We start from the raw sequence: 26407 nt of genomic DNA, 5'->3' as shown, positions 1-26407 counted from the left end.
AAAAAGCTAGGGAAAAAAAAAGCCCAAGTATCAAAACATAATCTGCTAGTTTGGCTCCAGACAGAGTAATTACAAGGTAGTTTGTGGAGAACTATAGATGGAATGTGGAAGAAGTTTTTATTTTACTCCGATGCACAGCAAAAACCTAAATCTGTCATTGCATAAAAACCTTTATGATTCCTGTAATCCCAGTAAAACCTCAGAGGAAATTTTGGCCAAGGATTTTTATGGTACTCTAAGTTTTTCTAATATGGCAGCCCGTGTGTGTAATTATGAAGCGTATGCTTGGGGTTTGACTTCCAGCTCTGGTACGTTACACATAGCGAGCTTTACAAACCCAGAGAAAAATGGCAAATCCAAAACCTGTGACACAACCGATCCTGCGATTCCTGTCTGCGGCGGAGGATAAAAACAAAATCCTGCATCAAACGACTCACATAAAAAGTTCTGCATGCCTTCAGCTCAAAAAGAAGCACACTCAAAGTTGAACGGGGACACAAAGGAAAGCGGAGTACTGCTGCTGCCTTAAAAGCCCCCACCCTCACACCCCCTCACATCGTTATACGGCAATTTTAAAAAGGACCCATCTATCCCTGCATGTTCACAATAGAAGAAGAATGAAAACATGGGCTTTGGACATTTATATGCGAAGGTCAGAACCAAAGCGGCTCTGCGACGGCACGCATCAACAGTGACAAACATGTCATCAGAAGAGATCATAAACCATGAAATAGGAGCATTAGCCCCATTATCCAGGAAATTGCCTCTGTGGCTTCACAAGACGTTCTACATTACAGCCTATATAAATGGAAATACATTTACAGCTGATTTGGATGGACACTTCTGTATTTAAGACACAAAGATCTTCTTTTGGAGGGTTATTATTGAACTTCAGTCCAGCGTTGTCAGAAAAATAACTTTAAGGTCGTCTTATTGGGAGCGATGTTCTGGAGTCTATTAAAAGCAGGAGTCCACTGGGTATCCGGGTCTTATCAGTCTTTAGCCACCCATAGATAAAAATGCAGCTCAATATTCCACTGGGTTGCTCACATTACAATGGCCTCCCACACCACAAGGTCATTTTAAGTCCCTGTAGTCCCCTTATCTTCATGCTGCCGTGTATAACATTTAATGTGCGTGTTCCACAAATAAGCTCATGTGCGTTTGTGTGCAAACTGTCACAGAGACCTGCAGCTGCGTGCAATAAATCGATGCATTTTAGACCCAAAGTAATAAAAAATAAATAACTGACCGAGCTTTTTGAATGCAACCGTATTTATTTGTTGTCCTGCCACAGAAAACGGCTCAGATTGCAGTTGGCTCTTCACAGAAGACGCTACATCCTTCACTAAAATGTGAAAGCAGAAACGCAATATAAAAAAAAAAAAAATCCATAAATCCTACCATTATATGACTGTAAAACTCACACTGTACAGAAGAGAAACCAAATCTTAAGAGAACCATCTTTTTTTTTTTGGGGGGGGGGGGGGAGGGGGTGGCGCGGGGGGAAAGTAAGCCTGACAAAAAAAGGAAAAGATAACATTTTGAGACCCAACTGTTTGAAAGAATAAAACACCTACAAAAATGTAAATGATGAGATTATTTCACCATAAAAAAAAGAACAGTAAGTGCTAACAATTATGTTTTTAAAGCAAGAACAAAATGTATGAAATATGTTTACATTTTCCGACAGTAAGCCAATCCAATAACGTAGCAATAACGTCAAATTATATAATTAGCTCCTAAGGAAAAATACAGAGCTCTGTTCTCGTCAACAATGTAAAAATATATCGGGAGCCTGAGTTCATTTATTCATTCTTGCCAAAATTTTCACACGCGAATATAAATTTAATAATCAACTTAATAACTTGGCAAATTCAGTTTAGCGCAGCATATAAAATGATATAAATGATTTGTAAGTATGAAAATCTGTCATTTTCTGCTCACATAAAAATCAAGTTTGTGTTATTTTTACGATTAACTTATACAGACTGATTGTTACTGTAGTAAACAACTGATTTACATAGACCCAACATTATTTTTTTAAATAGGTCTAATATGCTATTTTATCAACTACCCACATGAAGCCAAAAATCATGTGACGATAAAAATAAAATCATAAAGCTCAGATGTGCACACCGTTTATCTTTCTGACTCCGATCCGTTCACCCATAAATCCGTTTTTTTCTCTCAGGTGGCTCTGAAACAGAAAGCATGTTGTAACCCTAACGCAGAGCCAGTTGCCCAAAGAGGAACAACTCCCGTAAAAACCAAAGTCCGGCATCCAGTCTCTTCTTGTATGTCCAGCCCAGTTCAACCAGTAAAAACCAGTTTGATCCCAGCAGGGGGCGCAGGAGCCCAGTCTCACTTTTCCACAAGAGTTGCCCTTTCCCAGATTCAAAATGCCTTTCCTTTGAGATGGAAGTAGAGCAGATTTGTTTTGCTGTGATTATAATAATGAGGCATTAATGTGCGAGTTTGAGTCCATGTCCAGAAAATTAAAGAAGAAACAGAAAACCTCCAACCTGAGCCAGTCCTTACTCTAGCAGGTTTATTTGGCCGCTTTTTAAACTGGAGGCTTCCACTCAAACAGAAGTAAACAACAGAAGAAGTATAAAAAAATATGTATATATATATATATATATATATATATATATATATATATATAAAAAAAAAGACACAAAAATAAAAAACTTCACTGGAGGTCCTGATTCTTTCATTGTTCTTCTGGCTTCGAAGTGAGATAGGAGTCTTAAGATGGCTCCCGTATGGAGAACATTTTGTCTGAGTAGTTGTACGACAGGCAACAGGTAGAGCAAGAAAACGGGAAGAAATGCTTTGCTGCACTTCAGCGTCATTTCCCTGAGTCACTGTGGTCCGGAGAAACCATCGTCCTGCCTGGATTTCTAACCACAGTCGTTAATGTTGGTGGCTTAGTCCGGCAGAGATTGCACTTTGCCATTTGTTGTCCGTGAGCGCAGTTTTATTCTTCCTTTAGATGCCACAGATTGCACCCATGGAGCACAGGCAGGCACTGAGGACAGATGAGTCAGGTGATCAGCGGTAAGAGGATGGAGATGAGGAGTGGAAGAGAAGTGGTCCTCAGTGAGACGACACTGCTGCGAGGTTTTGATCCTAGAGCAGAGGAGAACATTATGAATATTTGTTTCTGTAAGAAGTACAACCAAAAATGCTTGAATACGAGTTTCCTTCTTCTGAATCCGTCTGGGGATTTGGAATCACATATAGACCTTTTTTTTTTTTTGCCACAGGACCTTATTATTCATTATTCTTCTTCTTAAGTTTAAACTTGACACCAATTTAAAGCACAACATTGTTTTGTGTTTTGGCTGGAAAACGTGACTGATTTAAACACAGTCTGTTAACCATTTCACACTGTGACGAGTCATCTACTCAATAAGTAGATGACTAACAGTGCCTTTAAAAGTGATTCGTACGCCTTTATCTACACCACATTTGGTCATTTTACAACCACAAACCTCAGCATAGTTATTGAAACTTGCCAACATTGATATAGTGGATAATTGTAAAGTGGAGAGCAGCCAGTCTTTCTAATGAATTCCCATTTGGATCTGGATATGCTGCTGGAAGGTGAACCTCCGCAGCAGACTCAAATCTTTTGCTGCCCACTAAACGAGTTTTCTCCCAGGATTGTTCTGCATTTAGTTCTATCCATCTTCCCATCACCGTCGACCACCTCCATTATCCCAGCTGAAGTGAAGCACCTCCAGAGCATAATGACTGCGCCATCTGAACGACATGTTCGTAACAGACCTGTGTCTGACTTGTGGTTCTACAAACAAGTTGTGGATCTCTGAGTTACCTTGGATCCACAAATTTGACATGCAGGTTTTAGCTCAATACAGAAAAATATAGAAATTTACATGTTACACTGATCCACAACCTACAAAAAAAAAAAAAAAAAATGTTTTACAAGAATTTACATCTCACCTTGTATTCGTTTTGAGCCCTCTGATGCTGCAATAAGCAAGAAGAGAAGAAAGATAGAGTTTAGATCAAGTTGAGGCATGGAAACAAGATGCTGATTAGTCATTTTTGCATGTGTAACCTTCTCAATAAAAGTGCTGCTTTGTGTAACAAAAAGAACAAGAAACAGACAAATGACCAGGGGAAGGTATTTACCATTACTCAAAGACCAATGCCATGAAAAATGGGTACTGACTGACTGTGCAACCCTAAATATGTCCCCTATGCAAATTTTCTTAAAGGTCGTACAGAAAAAAAAAGAGCTTGGAAAGCATGGCAACAGGAAAAAGATAGTGTTATGTAAATTAGAATGACTAAGAATGATGGAAATTATACCGAGAGGGATACAGGAAATGGGGAAAATGCAAGAAAATTCAAAATGACAGCCGAAACCAAGAAGTGGACAGAAGATGAAACGTAGAGCAGTGAAGACTCGAGTGAGAAAGTAAGGTGAAAGAAGAAAAGAAGATTCGAAAGACTGAGACAAGGTCAGGCAGGGAAAAGGGAGGGAAAGAATAAGACGGGATAAGGGGGCATTTGTGTCTGGGCGTCACTTTCTCAGCAGGTGGGTAGAGGGTGCTGAAAGGAAATAATGGAGGGAGAAGTGGAGGACTGCTATAATGGAGGAATAGGGAGCTGTTAAGAATGAAAACGGGGAAAAAAAAGACCAAAAAAATACTGGTAGAAAGGAAAAAAAAACAAAAAACTGTAAAATTTCTCTGAAGCAGAAAACTGCCTAATATTCCAAAGAGCAACGATGGAGGGGTCAGAAGGCACGGATAAGACGGCACAACTGGTTCTTAAATCAATCTGTGGCCTTGAACTCACCTCTCGACAACTCACAAGTCAAACACCTAACCGTGCACACGAGAACACACTCAAAAGCCGTAGCCTGGAAAATAAGGTGTGTATCAATGACCTCAGAGAACCAACCGCTGATCCATAACCCGATAAGCCTTCCTCAGCGCGTCTGAACAACACGTGGCTCCGCCCGACATGAAACCAAATTACTCTCAAGTTGATATAGCTAACAGCCATCAAGGGGTTAACGAAGCATTAAATAGCCTGCTATGTCACAGCTTAGTACTGAGCTTCTGCACGTGTGCATCGATGTGAGCAAGAGTATTTGTAAGGTGAAGCAAACAGTGCCGAAAAAACAGTTACAATTGTTAAAAATAAAAAAAAATCCGTCTATAACGCAATTTAAAAAAATCCTATTCAAGTTGTGAATATTTTAGTTGGTCAACGTTGCACAATTTATCAATACTCTCAAGCAACAGAAAAAAACAACAACATTACATTAATAAAAAATATATGCATTATTTGTATTCACCATGTACCACGTGAAATTATGGGAAAAATATTTATTTTTAAATTCTTCAGCTGATGATGCATCTTAAAATGAAACAAAACAAAAACAACAAAAAAAATCACACAGTTTACAAATAGAATATTACTGAGACAAAATAGTAAAAAAATATTTCTACACTGAAAGTCTGCATGTATACTGAAAACAACACAATAACCGAACCACTTTCAATCAAGAAAAAAAAAATCTTTGGAGAAATGTGTCTTCTGTCAACAATTTATCGGTGCCACTGATTAAATAAGACAATATAAAAATAAGCAAGAAAAAAAGCCAAGTAATTACTACATTAAATATAAAACTGAACAGCCAGAGTCACAGTACCCCACAAACAATCTCAAGTAAAAACATTATTGCCATATTCAATAAGTTACATTTCACAGAAACTGCATCTTTATCAATATTTAAAAAAAAGAAAACAAAACAAAACAAACTAAACAGTTCCTACATTAAAATTCCACAAAAAAGGGAAAAAAATAAGTAATATGTTGAAAATGTTTAACTTTTTAATTTTTTCTATTTTTTCTACTCAAAACATATCTCAAGCTCACAAATTCTAAACAAAATTTGTAGAATTTTTAGAGAATTTATTTGTACTTTGATTAAAAAAAAAAACACACTAAAAAAAACAAAACAAAATTGAAGGTCGTATGTCTGGAATTGGTGATACAAATGAAACCGGGAAAGTTTTAGAATTTGTTGTGATTTATAATTAAACTAATAATTTAAAACTTCTGAGTAACTTTTCGTTTTTAATTAAATCGCTGTGAAATCAACGGGCGTTTCATTCGCCGTCGAGTCGAAAACATAAAGTTTGGCGTTTTCAGATGCCTGGCGTTTACTCGGCTGCGGGTGATGTGTGTGTTTTGATCAGGCTTTAATCACATCATTTGCGCAAACAGCTGAACATCGACGGCTCTTGTTTTTGTGTTAACATCATCATCTTCGTCATGGCGAACTCTCCCACAAAATGGAGTCCACGGGGGCGTGACTGCAGAAAAAGAAAAAAAAAAAGCACGCTCTCCGCAGTGCAGTCTGAGGCATGCTGCATGTGTAACTGCACATGGACAGCCGTGGCAAAGTGCGCATGTGCCTCAGAGTGTGAGTGTGTGTGTGTGTGTGTATGCGTGTGTGTGTGTGTGTGTGTGTGTGTGTGTGTGTCTGGTGGCGTTTATGTGGGTGTATGCAGAATGCACCACTGCAGAGACAATGTTCCACCATTCCACCTCTCCTCGTGCCGCCATTTTACACACATAGGCACTAATGCTAACTAACGTAAATAAAATCGTTATACAAAAATGGTGGGGAAAAAATAAAATGAAATAAAAAACCAGCGGGGAATTTCAGACGCAAATCGCTAAAAACGGTAAAAAGCTAAAATTTGGGTCTTGAGGTTCAGTTCGAGTTTTGTCCAGTGGGTTTTAGGCGTACAAAGAGTGACTTGGATGAGAGCAGAGGGCGGTGAGAAGGAGGGCAAGGATTCAAGAAATTAAAGGCAACAATCCGCCACCCCCCCATCCCGCACCCCCCAAGAAAAGAAAACGAAAAAAAAAAAAAAACCCCGAAAAAGAATGCGAGGCAAAATGGTGACGCTCTGCAAACTGAAATAAATGTAATGGACTGCTCACAGCGGGACAATGACTAGAAAAAAAAGGAAGTGAGACGAAGTGGGAAGGGGAATCAATTAGGGAGAGATGGAAGTTGGTCTGTAATGGTTTCTCACAGTGGGACGGCAGGGAAAGAGGAAGCCGGAGAGAGGCAGAGCAACTCGAAGAGCCAGAGAGATAAACACACCAGGAGGGGGTTTTAAGGAGAAGATGCAGAGTAAAAAGGTAAGTATGGAGTAGGAGGTGAAGCGAGCTTGAGGAAGATGCAATAGAAGGCTGTGGGGTATCCGAAATTTCACGACAACAATTCGGGGCTTCATTTTTATGATGCAACGAGAGCTTGAGAACCTATCAGACATCGGTTTTTTTTGTTTTCCAAACGCGATTTGTGATAGCATTGCGTTACAAAAAAACAAACTCGCTCCCATATAAACATCAAGCTGTCGTGCTTCACGACATTTCAGGAAAAAATAAAAATAAAAAATCAAAGAAACAAATCCGCCATCTGTATTACTGACAAATTAAACACCAGAGAAATCGAGAGACGGTTTAGAACTCACTGACCTTGGAGCAATGACAACACACCTGATGGACTCTCTCATCGTCACCTCTGTCCTTCACACTAACCGCTAATTAATTTAAACCCCTCACGACAGGGTTATCCCCAAGTGGAAATGCATACAAGCTGGTTGTTGAAGAAGATGGAAAAAAAAAAAAAAGTGAGGAAGGGAGGAGCACGATTTGAAGTCTAGATAAGAGGCGTTTGCTGAAGGACAGGAGCTGCCATCACTGACGGCCACACAGGCGTCTAATGGCATGCCCTGCTGCCATGCTACCTGTCAGATAAAAGGGAACCAAGTCAGGAAGGAAGCAGGGAATAAGCGGGAGCTTTTACCACAGGGGAACAACACAACAACAGCGAGTGGACAGACTGCAATACATCGCCTCCAACTCTCCTTCATCCCCGCTCTCATCCATCTACTTCACTTTCCTCTCGCCGGCCTCGTACACGTTTATCCCAACGAGGCTCGCCGCACAGCCGGCGCGCGACAGAGATGGAGCGAAGCGGGGCAAAAGGGAAAAAGGGAGCTGGTGGAAAGCGGTACGGCGGACGCAGAGGTTCGACAAAGGGAAGGTGTAAACAGGAAGGTGGCAAGGCGGAGTCTGAGGGCACGGAGGAGGATGTCTGAAAGACTTGCTACGGATGGGGCCTAGATTAGTTTTGCTCCAGTAGCGAAAGATCATAAAAAAACGAGGAAGGGAGGAGAGAGCTGAAGAGACAGAGAGAAGGGGGGGATTAGTGCCACTTCAAGAATGACAGAAGAGTGAAGAAAGAATGAAAGCGAGGAGGTTGGAGATGAGGAGGAGGTGGGTGGAAGGGAGGTGGGGAGTTAAAAGACAAGGAGACGCAGATCCTGAAATTTAGTCGGGATTAGTTTTGGTTAAGGAATAGGATGAGAGGCAGAAGGAAGAAAAAAAGAGATGAGGCAAGGAAACAGAACCCAGATGTGTGCATGTCTTTGTAGGTAGAACTGTTTCTACTCTGAAGTCAAAGTGATTTTAGAACTGAAAATGAAATGCATGTGTGCATGCTGTGCTAAGAATGCAGAACTCGAGTGATTTCTACAATTTCTTTATTATTTTTGGCACAGATGAGCTGATTGGGGAATACAGTCAGAAGGTCAGGAATACATTAGCCTTTCCTCAGAGAAGTGAGCTATCTGATGTAGTTGTAATTAATGGGAGACAGATAATTAACTAACTTTTAAAAAAAAAAAATCCTTCAGATTTTACTCTGGTAATAAAGTAGCAAATTACCTCCCGACTGACGTCGCGCCTGTGATGGCCATTTCGGAGTTTATTCGAGATTAAGGACATGGCGCGATCTCGTTTCTTGTCGAAGTGTGTCTCGCGATTCGTGACGCAGTTGCTGTCTGTTTGTGTCTCTCGTGAAATAAGTTCATGCCAAGACTCAAAATTTGAAGAATTAAAGTGGTTCTTGAGTTGCTGCCCTGTTGTGTTGATGAAGTCAGTCAGGACAAAAGTTGTCAGGCTGCCCGATAACACACTTTTAAATCGTTATCTGGCAGTATTCTGGTTCCTTTGTGGAAAAAAACAAAAACAATTTGTGACAAAGTGACAGAAATGATACGACACAGTAAGCTCAATGAGACCAACTAGCTGCCAAGAACACAAAAGTTGCCATATGGCACCCTGACAACACTCGGGTACAACGGCACTGAAACAGTGTTCACTACTTTTCTTTTCTTTGTCAGAGATTGTGTGCCACTAGTTGTCGTTATCCACATTATCCAGGCAAGAAAATGGCAGAGATGGAATGTGGGAGGACATGCAGCGAAGGTCCCGGAAGTTTGGGACTAAACCTGGGATAGCTGTGTCGAGATCTAATTGCCTCTGAATATGGGGCGCCTGCTGCACCACACCGTCACCACCTTTAAGAAATATATAGGAGCATTTTTGGTGAATGGTAGAAGAAGAAACTGTGCCAGACGAAATAAAAATCAAATATTAACAATCACAACACTGCAGCAGAGTAGCCATGAGCTCCTACTGATGCTAAAGTTACCGTCTGCTTGAAAGCTTTATATCCTTGCTAAGCTCAATAGCCATTTCTCAGCTTCTTCGGGAGGAAAATCAAAATCTAAACTTCTACAGCCATGAATATTTGTATCCATGCTTTAAGCTTGGCAACTAATTAATAAAGCTGATTTTGAATTGCAAAGAAGGAAGTTCGTTCTTGTCCTGTCCGCTAATAAAGATGTCGATGAGCAACTCTGACAACTCTTAGCTACGAAAGCCCCCCAAGAGCCCTGAGCCACATTTAAATAGCAACTATCCGGTAGCAACTGGGGTACTTTTCTGAAATAAGATAAGGTGACAGTCACAGATAAGATGTGTCAGCACTTTCAGATTTCACACACTAGCTAATAGTTCGTCACTAGTGAAGGTAAAGTTGGCTCTAGGCTGCCTGACAACAGTCGGTTACAAAAGCAACGAAGAAGCCTCCAAAACGTGAGTCTGGCAGAATTTGGGCTTAAAGAAAATGACAGAGAAGTAGATGAGACAAAGAAAGCACTGTGAGAGATTATCCAATAATTATGCTAAAGCTGACTCACACTGACCGAACTTCTGCCAGTGAGATTTGTGAAAACAAAATTACTACACTTTCTAAGCTTTGTTGGGCATTAGGGCCACTGTAGAATTAGACAAGCATGAATACAATATTTGGACTGATCAAATCTGAGCGAGATGCTGATTACTCTCTTTGAAACGCAGGTTGAGGTTAGCAAAACGTTTACTGTAAAAAATTTAATTGTTTACCCAAAAATTATTGCTAAAATCTTTTCTGGTTCACATTCAATGCAAGATAAATTAATCATTTTCTCCAGTTTGTATCCAACTACAATTGAAAATGATAAAGTTGGGGTTTTACAATCTCACTACAATTTAGGTCAAATTTCCTATTGTTCTCATGACCAGGATGTATTCTACATCCCTATTAATGTTAGCTAAAGCTTAATTATTTAAATCATCAATGGGAAAGTTGGCATTTGCCATCCTTTGCTGTCCCCATCAGGATTACCTACCGATATCGTTTAGCTACATATTTAAACTGTAAATTCAAAACAAAAAATATCGGTGAACTCGGAATAAAGATGAGAGTAAATACCACAACATACAGTAAGTATATTGTATACTAATTTAGATTATTTACTGCAAAGTGACACTGTTAATCTTTATTCCACTTGTAAAACTAAATATTATTTTTATTTCCTGAAAAATTTTGCTAAATTGTCAGCTTGTTCCGATCAGACTCCTTTAGACTCATGAACCTAAAGGATGTTGCTCTATCATTACACCCAAATTCGAGGTGAAAGGAGGTTTATTTCTTTCACAGTTTGCATTTTCTTCCCTCATTCATTTAAACTATATCAGTGTTTGTTAAACAACTTTCCAGCCAGTTTCACTGAAGTGAGAGAGAGACAGACAGAAAAAAGTGCGTTAGTTCAGTCTGGGACAGCACAACAAGCCCCCCTGCAGACAACACAGGGATGGGAACTGGGACAGACGTTTCAGACACGCATGCGATGCTACATACACACTCGGATACGAGTCCAACTGCCAAAGATCGCACGCAAAGGCCCATAGACTCGCACACACAAAGCGTAGCAACAGCAACAGAAAGAAAAATGGTCCACGCACACACACACACACACCGAGCACCGTACAGGGATTCCCACAGTGACTGGGCAACATTCCCAACCGGAATGGGCAGCTCACTGGACTGGAAGACTAACATTACTCCAGGCGGGCTCTGGATTAGATCAACTCTGGGAATTTCACACTGAGAAAGGGCGATGGGGAGTGGGTGAATGAGGATGACAAGCAGGTAGAAAAAAGAAAGACCACTGGTTGGATAAGATTTAAATGAATGTGATGCTCAAAAAACCCAGAACAAAATATTAATTTAATTTGTTCTAAATGCAGACTAGGCATGATGGAAATGCTATATGGGCTTATGCTCATAATGTTTTGAACAAATCTGCTTTAAGACAAACATCACCTGTTCCAGCTGTTGTAAAACTAACAAGTACATTCAGTTATAATATTATATTTTTGAATCCGATACATAGACCTGGGTAATATCATTATAGTGAAAAACTGAAGCTTTATTGAGTAAAAATTTACAGCTCACAATTTTTGTGGCATTCTGCTACTTATAGATTCTATTTATCTGATATATTTACAGCTGATATTGACTAGTAAATTAGTCAGGCTATCTGCTCAGGTAGCCAACCTGCAGTCATGTTCATAACAGGCTGCTGTACTAAAATTGTACAATCAAAACTGAGTTATCTTAAAAACAGTTTAGTTCCCACACCATGACTGTTTGCTTCCTTCAGCTGCAAATACTTCCAAATTGACAAATTTGACTTTGTTGTAAGAAAAAAGAGGAAAACAGTTTTGCAGCTGCAGAAACTCCAGCTACTAGTTTTTGCTCATCAAGTTAAAATAACTTAAATCATAAATATGGTATAGTGGAAAAGTTTAGGCATTTCAAAAATTGATTTTTTTTTTTAAAGCTGTAACTTGGTGTGGATTGATACAGGAAAGTAACCAATGCTCAGCAAAGAGTTAACTTCATAGTAGTTTTCATTTAGGGGAAAAAAAAAAAAAGAATACTACAAGGTTAAAGATAGAAAGCAGCAAAAAGCTCAGTAGTGAGTGGCAGTCTGAACATCATTCTATACTCCCAGACATGATAGTAGAGATGCGAGAGGCAGAAAGAAGAGTCTGTTGGTGTACAAAGAGGAAAGCATAAAAGAACAGATGAAAGGATGAGTGTACTCACTGGGCTCACAGCATATTGTGACACGCATCTTCATGCATGGCAGAGGAGGGCCTTCATCTGTCGGCAGAGCTGCAGAGAACAAGAGTCAAAATAAGGTGTAAATAAGCTACTTACTCATCAAACCCAACAAACAGTTTTGAATTCAGCCCACATGTGGAATATTAAAAGAAATAAATTCTTGCACGGAGCAAAAATGATTCCAGGAAGTCTATTTAAAGGATCTCTTGCTACAAATACATTGCGTGCAGGAAAAGCTTAAGAGCAGACGACGAGTTTTCCCACTTCAACATTATCCGAGCAAGGATTTACATCATCTTTCTGTTGCACACCAAATATCGCACTTATCCTCTCGGCTAAGTAAAAACAACAAAATGCACTACAGAGATGTGCCACCATTAGAGAGGAGCTGCTCCCCATATCGATGCTGATCATGGCTCACTCGGGAATAAAAGGATCCTAATAGATGCTTTACCCGTCACCGCATTGTTGCTTTTGGTAAGCAAATTTGTATGAAACCCCCAGTTAATGTGTTTTGTCTTAAAACTATTCTCAAGCAGCTGCTAACTCAGACACACGTAATAAGAAACACTCCAGATAATTTGTTTCCCAGTTGCATTCCTGTCAGCTATCAGGATGACTCCAGATATGTAAGGTAGTTCAAAATACAAAAACACTATTAGAGCACAATATTCAAGGGATAAATTTGCATGATACCAGGTTTGGTGTTTAATGATTAGAAAAGGTGCCTTAATTGAAAGTTTTGCAATTCTCTGTTTAAAAAAAAAAAAGATTTTGTGATACTAGTGTCTACAATTCACAGTATTCAAACAGGAAATAGGCAGACAAAGACAAGAGAGGATGACATGCAACATAAGGTCATCCCCAAGGTCAGGAATCAAATCCAGATGGTTGCATTGAGGTCGAATAGCCTCCTTATATGAGGCGGTCGGTCTACGACTAGAACACGCACCTCTCCACACAATGTGCTTTTCTGATAAACTTATGTTAGTGAAGTTAGCTGGAATAACCGTTGAAATATGCTGCAACATGTTAGAAGCACATGATATTGTGCAATATTGTCAAAGATCGAAAACGGTTCGTTCCTTTACTTTTCTTTTTTTTTTAAAAAAAGCTTTTAAATCCTGACGACTAAAGCTACTACTACGGCATCGCTTTCTACGCAGTTTGGTGACTTTAAAAATGTTTTTTTTTTTGTGGATCAAAATGTGAAGAAATCAAGCTTTTCATGAATACAAACTAGGTGTATCGTTCAACATCCATAAATCACTTGTTTATTTGGATGAAGGACATCTAACTGGTAAGCAGGGAGGAGCGATGTGGAATTAAAATCTAATGACAATATTTTGTGGTATTTGTGGCAGTACCAAGAGAAGTGAGGATAAAATGTAATTAAAGAATTCATCACCATCTTTTGCTTTTGAATCTATCAATCTGAGCCATACACAAAGAATTGTGTAAATACATAAACACATCAAATAAGCCATTTCTCTACAAATGTTGCACTGCAACTATGTATTAAAAACCACAACATCATCAAAGTTTTTCTTGCCACAATCATTCTGACATTTATGATACCCGAGTGTGATAGCTTACACCATCTAGCCAGCGATCCATTTTCTACCTATCAATAGGAAACCAACATATCACTCTCCCCATTAACATTCTTCAGCTGGTTCTGCGGATCTCGAGGTGTTTTAAAATCCAGATGAGATCGATAGTCCCTTCAGTGTGTTCTGGGCCTGCCCCGGGGTGTCGCATGTGAACACATCCTCCTCAAATGCCTGACGAGGGTGCCTCCCAGTTACCCAGCTCCTTTGAGGAGTAGCAACGTTACTCTGAGCGCCCTCAAGATGTCGGCTCTTCAAGTCAAAGCGCGGACAATGCACAAAAGAAAAAAGAAGCTAATTTTAACCTTTTGCATCCAGGATCTCACTCTTTTGCTTATGATCCATATCTCATAACCGTGTAAAAATGATGAGCTTCAGTTCCACCTGTATTACTGCAAACCGTTCTGGATCCACTTCCTGTTCTTCCTACCTTCACTCCCTCCCCAGGAACCAAGGCTTAACAGAGTTTTCAGGTAAGTTTTCCCAGCTTCATTCCCATCTACCTTGGAAAGGTAGATGGGAATGACCCCACTATTTTCATTGAGGCGTTTGATTTATACTTATGTTGACTCCTTTCCTAGATCAAATTGTCTACCAGAGCCCGAAGCCTTGGATAACGTACACATGGAACCAATATTTAGTTTTATACCTCACTAATTGAGAAACTCCTGTTACATTAAGGATTATGGAGTACCTATTACTTCATAATTAAATATCGGAGCAAGACCTGGAGAAACTCCTGTTAGTTTATAAATTGTGGAGTACTTGGCATCCCAGAACAAGAATCAAACACTGTTAACCAACATTTAGCTTCTTTTGTTTCTACCCTTACCTTAGTCTTACCCTTAGTCTCTTGGCTTTGTTTGTTGTTGTTTGTATTTTCTTCTAATTCATGTAAAGAACTTTGAACTGCCTTGTTACTGAAAATTTGCTATATAAATAAAATTACCCTTACATGTTGAAATATAAGAGCCTACCAAGTATTGTAGCTAAGCAGTGCTATTTGATTGAGGCAATGCACATATACACTTTCAGATGGTGTGATTCATTATATTGTGCAATTATAGAACAAGTTCATACAAAGAACTTAAACTAGCTTACAAAAATATTTTTGTGGCCCATCCAGTACCACTAATTGAACCCAAATAGTACGAATATCAGCCTCAGGGGATTCACATGAAAATGGTTCAGATTCTTTATAAAGCCTCAAAGAAGCTCAGGAGAAAGGTGGCGTGTACGTGGAGTTTGAGCAACAAAAAGCTACACGTGGAAGGCATAGGTTTTCCAACATCCTTCTGTCTCTCAAGTAATTATATTTAATAACAGAGAAAATCTCTGCAAGCTATTAGACTCGCAGATGACAACGGATTCACACAGAGATAATTGATGAGATGGGTCCTTCTCCGACACACACCACTTACGCGAGTTTATTTAATCAAAAAGTGAACATCTGATCAATCTGATTTGCAAAGTCATGCCCTGCCCCTTCTTTGTGGCTTAAATGCAACTTCTGCCTGAAGTCAAACAGCAGCCTTTCCTGCTGTGACCTGCAGGATCCACCCTGAGTAACCTCTTCAAAAACCGGCTCCTTCTCAGTTACATCAGTCGCCAGGAATGACGCACCAAAAGCTGCAGACACTTCTGACAGCACATTGGGAATCACTTTTATGCGCGGCTGTAAATATTAGACATTTCTCCACATTATTTAAAGCCACACTCATAAATTTATGCATGACACCAGAACATGTGGCGCTCCTGATGCCTGTACCCTTCTATCTTTTCCATCCCGGCCTTTTCCTTTACAAGATACTGCATATTGAAATCTAAGAGCGTTAATTGAAAACCTTCTGCAACGTTACAATTGCTTAAGTTTAAAAAGCCCAGAAAGCCACAGCGGGACCCCTACTGTCAGCCTGAATAAGACTGCATCACTGAAACCAAGCACTTACAGCAGAGACACTTCAACTATAATAAAAACCGATGACATAAATGTGCTTTTGTAGTCACCAGATTGTTTAATTTTGCGTCATAATCAAATAATCTAACATTTTTTCAGGGCTTCACAGACATTTCAGAGCTCATACCATCAGCAAATAACTTCAAGTGCTTTGAGAAGAGGTGCACTTATCTTTTACTGGAGTTCTGGATTGTGCATAATACTCTAAAATCAAATAGACCTACCTGTGTGTTCTTGTTAAAGTGTTTGTACTAGGAAAAACACTTTTAAACATTGAAAATGACATGTCTTAGCCTGTTCTTATGCACATATATATATATATTCTATACTGTTGCCGCTGCAAGTTTCTTCATGTTTAAAAAATAGCTGTTTTTCATTGCCGGCACCCACTGCTTATTTAGGACTAAGGATTATAATGAGGAAAGTTTCAATGCAACCAGCTGATCTTTTTTTTTTTTAATTTAATCAATTTATGAAAATGTTCTTTTTTTCTCTTTCAAATCAAAGTCCTGGTGTCTAGATTAAACGTGCAGAGGTGCCCAGTGTGGAGTTTTCACAGTCAGTGAGGATTTGTGGGACCGTTTTATAGCTGCTGTTGTCAGTTCATGAAGCACTTTATGTTTCCATCTGCTGATAAACTTTATGGGGGTGATTTAATTTTTCAGCAGAGCTTTGCACCTGCCAAAAACTTCCAGAAGTACCGACAACTGTGTTACTGACTTATGGCATCGCTGTGCCTCACTTGGCCTGGATCAAACCTCACTTAGGATCTCTGAGGTTTTCTCAATAGCAAGATGAAACAATCCAGAGCCAACAATGCAGAAGAGCTAAAGGTTGCTGTTAAAAAGGAAGTAAATTACTTTTCCATAGCGTTTTGTTTCATCAAGATGCATCTCTATATATTGGACTCGTTTGTCTTGCATGACATACCATGGTGGTTAATTGGTGCCATATATACGTACAAACCGATTTGACCATTCAATGAACTGAGCTCTCTTGCTGTCCTTACTGTTCTCTGAAGTCGTTCGATGCAGTGAACAGCTGACCAGCAGAGGACCTCAAGCTGTTTCCTGTTTTTTGGTGACCCAGACATGGAGAACTTGTGGGTTTCTGTCAACTCATTGGAAACTGTGACTTTGGGCTGTAAAAGTGTCATAGTCTTTTGGCACAGAAGGGCTGAGATCAGCTCAGACTGAACAAACTAATGCCATTAGTGTCTCTAATATCATTGTACTGTCCACCCAGGCTAACCCCATTATGCAGCTTCAGGGCTGCAGAGCCATTATGAGCAAAAACCCCAGAGCCAGACATTTGGACCAACTTTACGCCTTATCTTTGATGTGGACAAAACGCACACAATCGCCCTGAGCCTGCTGCAGCCTGACCAGGGGGGGGGACCTATTGTTGCTTTTCTATGAACTGGCATGAACACCGACAATGGCCCAGTGTGCATGTATGCATGTGTGTGTGTGTGAAGCCACTCTCTCATGCCTTCACAATACGCCATTGTCCTGTGAACCCCAACAGTAATTTATGTAAAGATTCCCTCTCTTCCTTCGTCCCTCTTCTCCAATGCTTTTGTTGTACTTCTGTTTCTCTCTCTCCAAGGTGGATTCTTCTCATCCCTTTTCCACTCCTCCATTACAGTAACGTCACAGCTCTGAGTTTCCCTCTCGTCTTCTATCACTTTTCTCCCCTTGTTTTCGTTCCTCCGCTGCCATCATCGCGTATTGATTGCCATCTTTCTTTTTCACTCTCCCATCCCTCTGCTTCGTTATTTGTTACCCACCGATGACATTGCATTTTTTCTGACTCTTTCAGGACCTGCATTGTTGTCTTATGTACTCCTCCTCCTTTTTCTAAGTTCTTCACCCAAAAAAAAAAAAAAAAATTACAACCACTGGAATAACTTGTGCATCTCCTTTCTCCCCCTTACTTCACAAGATTATAAATAAGTGAGGAGAGACAAGAAGGATGTTGTGGAGAAACCATCAGGTGTGACACCCTGCTGGTTTAGGAAAACATCACATTCATGTCACTCAGTGAGAATTTATATAAAACATAAATGACATAAACTGCAGTTTTCCAGCTCCAGATCTTATAAAAATTCCAATCACACCATGATGGGTTGATGTCAGAAGATGCAAACTGAACAGTGATAGCATTAAACTATCTACAGTTTTATCGGTGAAGGGAAGCTGATCAGAGCTGAATGGAGTTATGCATCTACTTTTCTGCAAAGGATAATTTTTAAAGTGCTCTCCACACGAATAGAGTAAAAAAAAAAAACCCCAAAACAAAACAAAACAAAACAGGAAATACAAGAAAAAATAGGAATAATGACATAAAAGCAGAAAAGAAAAGTCAGAAAGACAGACCTAAGATATGCAGGGTAAATCTGAGGAATATAAACCTTTTTATACCCAGAGAGAGATGATGGTTTTGATAAAACCCCAAAAGATCAGCAGTTGTAAATACAGTGAAAGTGGGTTTGCAAAACAAATGAACAGCACACATTTCAGTGCTTTTAGCTCTAAAACAATTAAAACAATTAAAAAGTAATAATTTATTTACCTAAGGTTGTGGGACATAAAGGAAAAACATATTTTCAAGCACAATTCTCTTTCAGAAATGTCAACCGTTTAAGTTCACTTGACAACGTGAGACCCCCCTCCTGCCTCTACTTACAGCTGTAGTAGTAGTGTCTCCCCGGCAGGAATTCAAAGCCAAGCGAGAACGGGGTGAACCTTTGGATCTTTTCAGAGAAGCGGACCGGTCCAAACGGAGCAAACGGGGTGTTGCATTCCCACCTCTTGACGGCCTTTTTGGTTTCCACGCAGCCTTTGAAAGCCTCCTCCTCCACCAGGTAGAGGACCAGAGTCTCTGGCTGCTCCGGAACCAAACTCCCTGATTCGGGGTAGCTGGGGCAGTAGATGTCCAGGTAATCATTGAGATTCAACTGGACAGAGAGATTTCCCGCCGTCAACCTGGAAGAAAGAACGACGGGGACATTAATATTTCACCGAACAATTACAGAGTGATTGGAGACAGCGGTGGTGATTAAACAGGAGTGGTGCCTGGAGGAACATGTGTAATTTCAGAAGACCGATTGTTAGTCAATAACGTAATAAATGCGGACGATAAAGGAAAAGTTTGGCACGCATAAAAAAAAAAACCCCCAACAGTTTTATATAAAATTTTGGGGGAATTTTACGTATTCACAACTCCATTTTTATTCCCAGACCAGCGAGGGAGAGCTGCTCTGGTAGAGATACGAGGAAAAACAATTTTCCATATGCTAATTACACCACTGAGGGGAGACGAGTGTGAAATAAACTCCACTCACTCCCTTTTCACCTTCTACAAGGCGATGCAAGCACACACTGCCGTGCACGGGCCTAAACAAATGTGCGTGCGCGTACACAGTGGAGTCAGTCAAGGCTGACTAGCTTTTGGCACAACAACAACTTTGGACAAGACAGCATCATTAGAACAGAGGAGCTGCATAATGTATGCTCCTTCAGACTGAGGGTCCTGACTTCCTGTCAGCTTGAGTATAAAGAGCTACCCATGTACAAAGTAATATAAGAAACAGGAGGGGAGTGGGTGGATTACATGTAAATATGTTATTAAATACTGTGAACAGCTGTGGAGAAGACTAAAAAAAACAACAACAGGGTTTCTGCATGTTTTCATGGAAAAAGTCCAGACTTTTCCAGACTCTAATTTCCAGAGCCGTCTGCCAATTTCACTCATTTCACCACAAACAGTGTTTTGTGTCAACACAATGGCGATGGCGGCACGTGCTCATGTAGCCGTCTTGCTCTGGTAGTTGTTTGGTTGTATGCTTGTGTTTAATCCACAGAAGGAAAATGTTTTCATGGTATGTGCAATGTATGATGACGGTGTAAGTTAATTGATCTTTAATATTATAATTTCATATGAAGAGCTACACAAGGCAGAAAAAAAAATTAACTGCAAAAACCAAAGACAGGAAGGGCATAAGAAATGATAAAAGGATGGAGGAAGGGAGAAAAGAAATGAGGAAGGAAGGAAAAATTAGAGGAAAAGGAACGAGGTAAGGAATGAAAAAAGGAAGAAAAGACGCAAGGACGACGGCAATGAAAGGGTGCATAGAAGGTCATAAAGAAGGATGGGTGGAAGAACAAAGAAATTTTATAGGACAGAAAAACTGGAGGAACTCATGGTAACCAAAGAAAGGAGTTGGAATAAAAAATAAGGGAAAAAGTAAAGCACTGGAAATGACACTAAGGACAAGGAGTGAATGATGGAAGGAAAGACTCATGGAAAAAATAAAAAAGTAATGAATGAAAAAGCAGAATGGGGAAACAAAAGAAAAATAGAAATTTAAAGGACAGAATGAAGGAGGAGAAAAAGGACAAGGAAAAAGCTTGGAAGTAAGGACACAAGGGAAGAAGTGAGGGAAGACGGGGCAAAGGACAAAGGCAAAAGGGACCAAAGAAGGCCAGTGGAAAGCATATTAGGAAGTATGCAAGGAAGGAAGAACACCAGGAATGAATTAGTGAAGTAAAGAGACAAGAAAGTGTGTAAGGACAGTAGGAAGTACAGGAAGGCAGAAGGAGGTAAGAAAGAGCAAGACATACGGCGAAAAGGGAAGGACACGGGACAAAAGGGTGAAACTACACTAGGAAGTAAATAAAGAAAACCACAAGAGAAGGTAGGAGGAAAGAATCAAAGGCAAGAAATAAAAGACAGGAAGACAAGGATGGAATAGTTAAAGGATACAAGTAAAGAAAGGTGGGCACAAAGAATGCACTTGTGGAAGGACACAAGAAAAGATGAAAGATACTACATACTGGAATAAGAGACTCACTTTTTATTTTTTTTTTATTTTCCTTTTTCTGTAAATATGTAGATTCGGAAAATTTCTAAGTACAATTCCAAAATTTTCCGACAGGAATCAGAAACTCGAGACTTGTGACAGAAGACGGATGAAGAGCTGTAAAGAGAAAAACTATGGCAAAGGAAAATAAAAGTTGGATGAATAGGTGAATAAAGTGGAGTAAAGAGAAAAGAAAGCGTTTTAATTAGTGACCCCAGAGAGTCTGAGTGCAGACACTCAGCGCGCAGAACAACGGCATGGAGGAGGAGAGAAGACGGACTTTAATTGGCCTCCTCTTCTCATGGAGCAGCAAGAGAGAAGAATGAGGGGCAGAATGTGGCTCGAGCAGAAGGTTCAGATCCGTCAGTGGGAGTCTTTATAGAGGGGTGACAGACCGGAGGAGAGAGGAAGAGGAGTGCTGGGGCTCACTGAAGAGGAACATGGGAGGGAAGATGAGCGTAGAGTTTGGGAGGGGGGGGGGGGCAAGAGAGGTGGAGGTGGTGGTGCACAGCAGATCGCTCTTAAGTTAAGTAGGCGAACAAAGGAGAGCAAAAGAATAAGCAGCACGGAAAAATGAGTGCAGAGCAGCAGCAGGAAGAGGTACTCGGAGCAACTGATGAAAGCAGAAGTGGAGCGGATAGATATGAAGGGAAGCAGGAGTCCGAGATGGTCCAGTACGTTTACAGTGCATCAAAGATGGATGGAGCAATGAGAGGAGAAATGACACGAGACTTTCTGGGACCATGACATAAAAAAATAAAAAATAAATAAAAAAATAAAAAAGCTGAAAGAGATGAAGGTTTTCCCCTCCTGAAACTTGTTGCGAATATCTCAGTAGAATCGTGGAGCAGAAGGGCCATCATGTAAGCTTGCTTTAGAGTCGGACATGTTCACGAGTCATTTTTCTCAAATCCACGTCAAGCTCCCAGAGAGACTCCGTCTCTGAAAATGAACTCGGCATCGTTTCATTAAAGGCATGCTGCTGCACCGTATGGAAACAAACATTATGCTGTGACCTAATTCACGTATTAATATTTCATATCTTTATCTTTTGTACAACATTATGTCAAACATTTGAGACTATTAACATTCAATAAAAACATAGAAATAGAACCAGTAGTTTATTTTAATAAATCAAACAGCCAGTTCTTTTATTTTGAAGAGTCAGATACATCTGATTGTAAAAATACCAGCATTCCAGAATGAGAAGGAAATGTTTGATACGAGAGAAACAGATTCTTTAAAAGACTACAGTCCCACACTGTGAGCTGCAGTCAGGTCTCATGGCTGCCAGAGCTTGAGTTGGAAAATTTGCATTATGCTACTTTATGTTTGTATTTTAGCCTGTCAGAGATGAGAGTACCCATCTCTCGTCTGCAGCTTGGTTCATGACTGGTGAAAATAACACGTCATCTTCTGCAATCATCTGCGTCTACTGAAGACATTTCCAAAGCGATTAGATTGCATGTGTTGGTCAGAAATCTGGTATAAAGGGGAATCCTGTTGGATAAGTTTAATATTTTTTGAGATAATTATTCACAATAAGATTAAGTTTCAGTGTTCAAAGCAATATCTTTCCCACTTTGAATACCCTGACATACACAGCATCACCCCTCAGCCCTAATGTGTGTTAAAGTGTGTGTGTGTTTGGGATGAGTGAGATCCCAGAGACGAGCCTTACAGAGGCCACTTCCTGCCACCATGTGGAAATTGATGATCCATCAAAAAAAAGACAGGACCCGATCGATCAAGATTCCTCGCTCAGGACCCACAAAAGCGACTTTGCCTGGTCAATACCCCTTCTGACACCGTGTGTGTGCTTGTGTGAGTAGATGTCAACGCCTGTCCAATAGCTCCATTACCTTCCTGCACTAATTACAGCACAAAAGGTGCTTGGTTTTTGTGGCAAGACGAACAGAAAAACCTGCAAGCCAATGTAGACACACACACTGGTGCATAAATACAAAGACAATCTTTTCCTCTAACCACCTGTGGAGCTTTTTAAGACACCTCAGGCAGAGAAAGGTTTCCTGTTGAACTGTGTGTGTGTGTGTGTGTGCGTGTGTGTGTGTGTGTGCATTCAATAATAGGCCCGTGCTGTGTCAATATGCTGCACTCTCTGCTATACATGCCACTCACTCCAAGATTCCCTCTTCAGGTTCTCTTCTCTCCCATCCCTCACCTAAAAACCCCTCTCTGAATCCCCCTCTCACTCTCTTCTTCCTCCCTACTCCGTCTACTCTCTCTACCCTCCTCCCCATGTTGGGTGACATGCACTCATTCTCCATCTGTTGCTTTCAGAGACTGCACATTCTTATATTACCTGACCCCCTACCTCCCACAAGCCTCCACCCTCAGCCCGTGCCATATGCAAGCCAGCAATTACAGAGTCGGTGTGTGCTGTACTCATGTCAACCTGTCATCCCTCTCTTTCCTCTCTCTTCCCTTTCCTTCCTTCCTTCTTTCCTCTTCCTCCTCTCTGGACCTGGTAGGCCTGGGAACGCCCTAATTACACTCAGCACCCTCCTCCTCCTGGCAGACTCCAAGCGACACAGCCGTGACAGCAGAGGGGCATCACGGGAGAAGCTTTGAGAGGCTGTGGGTGTCGGGGAGGGGTGTGCTGGTGCAGCCTGGCAGAGGGAGAATCCTCTGGATGTGGCAAAGAGGTACTGGTTACGTGCAGTTTGCCAGAGCAAAGGCAGAGTGGTAAAATAGAAACTCACACAAACATCCGCAGGAAACACTTCGTCCCTTCTGCCACTGCACCGAGGACTGTTGCAAGCTCACGGTTGATAAGGAGCTGAAGCCAAAATAACAAGCTTGGGTCTTCAGTAGAAATGCCAACATTTATCCCTTAATAATCACTGAACACTGCCATACAAATCCAGGAACTCCGCAAAGCCAATATCCTGCAGATGTGTCCCCATGTTGCCGAGCGGCGCACACACACACGGCCACGAGTGTGTGTGCGTGCGGTTTTAATGACATGCAGGGGGATGACTGTGGCAGAGACCTTTGATCCTTTAATATGAGAGAATAATTAAAGGAGCAACAATCTTGCAACACGGCCTCAGGAATACAGAACAGATTCTCAACTATGCACAGCAGCTGCATATGCCCCAATACACAGCACATAAATATCTGGGAGAAAAAAAAAAAATCATAGAATAAAAATGCTGAAAAACACAATTACACTTCCTGCCATTACGACTGAAAGCATGCGATCGTTTTAATACGCTTCTTGTTAGCTATGTGCCTGGCTTCTGGTCCCTTTCAGCGATAGGAGGAGGCCAGGACGCTTGGTCGAGTCGCAGTTCTTCTGTGGTCAGTCGCAGCAGGGCGACCGCCAACTCTGCTCACTACGCTGGCTGGGCACAGCGCTCTGTGGTCGTACTTTCCTTGGCTGGATGAACTACCAACTCTGTGGTGGGTCCTAAAAACAACACTTGCAGTCACATGGGTGGATCCATGTGCTCTCTTTAATATTTGGAGTTGGGTTTCATTTCTACACTCCTTTTACTGGAAACAAACGAAGATTACCGTGTAATAGAAGAATTAACAAAAGGTGAGGCATTAATCTCACAAGACAAAACAAGGCTATTGTTCGTGGCATCAGTAGTTCTGACGTGGCGTTGATTAATCCCCCCCATGTCATCATTAAAAAGAAAACATGTCAAACCTGGATCAACAATAACATCTCAACTCATTCAAAAGAGTTTGTTTGGCGAGTTCATCGCCGGCTAATCTGTGGAAACCAGTGGAACCAGAGGCACATTTTTACCGGTTAATTATCCGTGGAAGTCAAAAGACGATTCTCACGGAATGATTCATTTTAGTCAAAAAGAAACAAAAAGTATAACAAACTATACTTTTTTTCTGTTCTACTCCTAATAGTTTAAAACAAATATGGTTATATAAAGGTGTGAGCGCCATGCGTGCAGTAGATTATCTGATTGACTAAAAGAAGCTGAAATGAAGCAGATACACACAAAGCACACCTTTTAAAATACATTTTTGGTGTTGAAATGTCAAAAATCCATAGTTTGCTTTGTTTACTGTAAACGAATGTGGTTGCGTGACTAGAATAACCATTTTTAATAATGGAGGCCACTTTTGAACATTTTTGTTTGATTAGAGGTCTTAATCACTAATAGTTCAAAAAGAGCCAGCCAATCCCAACAGGGGACCAAATTTACATCCAATAAAATAAATTTGAGTATAAAGCCTTCATTGAAAAAAAATCTACACTTACATTTCAATATTTACAAATTTTAGGAATTTTTTTTTTTTTTTTTTTTTTTTTTTTTACAGTTATCTTCACAAATTATGCAAATGAATTACCAAATAAAAAACTGAGGAAAAATAACAATTCATGGGTTTAAAATGAGGGTCAAAATTAACGAAGAAGCAAATTGACGCCAACCCGCTTAATTGTTAGTAGTGTTTGTTTACTTTAATCAGCGAGACTGGCTGAGCGAGCGTAGTTAGGGTCACCAGTTTGTGCAGCAAAATGAGTTTGTGGCTTGAAAGCTGAAAAGTTTGCAAACCATTACTGAATTCTGCCAGAGCATAAGCAGCTCTATTAGCCAAACCGTTAGCAGTCAAGTGTGGAAATGAGCCGATGGTAAAAGCAGCCATACAAAAACAGAAAAAAAAAAAAAAAGTTTTACTTTTTGTTAGCTACTCATCTGGGATGACAGGGTAGCTTTTGCAGGTTGAGCCATCAACTTATTCTCCCATGACTCATGGCTTTCCAATTAGTGCTGCTCATTATTTTTTTTATCCCCATCATCATGATGGTTCCAGAGTAGAGTCAGCACATGCTCCCATTTCACAAAGTTTGAGAGCTGAACGCTATACAGCAACTCAGTCTGCTAGTTTGGCTTGAATTTTACTGAGATGTCTTGAAGTAAAAAAAAAAAAAAAAAGATTGGTAGATTTTTGAGGCTACCACCATAAGTTACCCAAGTTTTTTTAAGAAGAGGATACTTATTCAATGGGATATGCTTCAAGTGTTTGTTTGTGGCGACTTCTACGGTTATGGTTTACAGCAAATTAAAACTTTTAGATAATATATAAAACTTTTAACGTTGTGTTATGGTCTTGTAGTGGCTAACACAATCATGAGGAAGACAGCTGACATGACTGTTTACCACCAGACAGTCACTGGCATCAACTACTAAAAGGCATGGCGAAAGAAATGCACCCATTCCAGTCTCACCGGTCCCTTCCTTTGATGATGTCTACACATCAAATCTCAGAGGTCTGACCGGTCAAAATGACTCCACCACAACACCTCTTTGTGACTGAAGAGAAAAACAGGCGTAGCAACACTGAGCAGCTGTTGCTCCCAGACGTGGGAAGCCTTTTTGTGGGGACAGCAAGCACTTTCACAATCAGAAGTAACCGAGGGGAGGTGTGAGAGAGCTCCTGATAAAATGAGCCTAAAGATAAAGGAAGGAGGAGAAAGTCGGCAGTTCATCAAAGGGAGAAGAGTGCTTCCTTCAGGTCGGCAAAACTTCCCCTTAGTCCACGGGCTTACCCGAGTTCAGAGCCAGAAAAAGACAAGTGGAACTGAACAAGTTAGAAAAAGTGGGAAAACA

General features: G+C 40.5%; 1 protein-coding gene across 1 annotated transcript in view; it reads right to left on the bottom strand.

The window, feature by feature from the left end:
* Positions 1–1257: 1257 nt before the first annotated feature.
* efna4 (ephrin A4) overlaps positions 1258–26407 on the bottom strand; it is a 45701-nt gene continuing 20551 nt past the window's right edge. The window contains exons 2-5 of the mRNA XM_014995193.2: positions 18629–18927; positions 12356–12424; positions 3973–3999; positions 1258–3135 (exon numbers count right to left, since the gene is read on the bottom strand). Of these exons, the coding sequence (XP_014850679.1) occupies positions 3050–3135; positions 3973–3999; positions 12356–12424; positions 18629–18927 (481 nt within the window). The 3' untranslated portion in view covers positions 1258–3049. The remainder of the gene's footprint in view (positions 3136–3972; positions 4000–12355; positions 12425–18628; positions 18928–26407) is intronic.

Source organism: Poecilia mexicana, unplaced genomic scaffold (assembly GCF_051168715.1).
Source record: "Poecilia mexicana isolate PSO_F unplaced genomic scaffold, ASM5116871v1 scaffold_16, whole genome shotgun sequence".
Lineage (NCBI taxonomy): Eukaryota > Metazoa > Chordata > Actinopteri > Cyprinodontiformes > Poeciliidae > Poecilia > Poecilia mexicana.
This window is presented reverse-complemented; position numbering and strand designations above follow the sequence as displayed.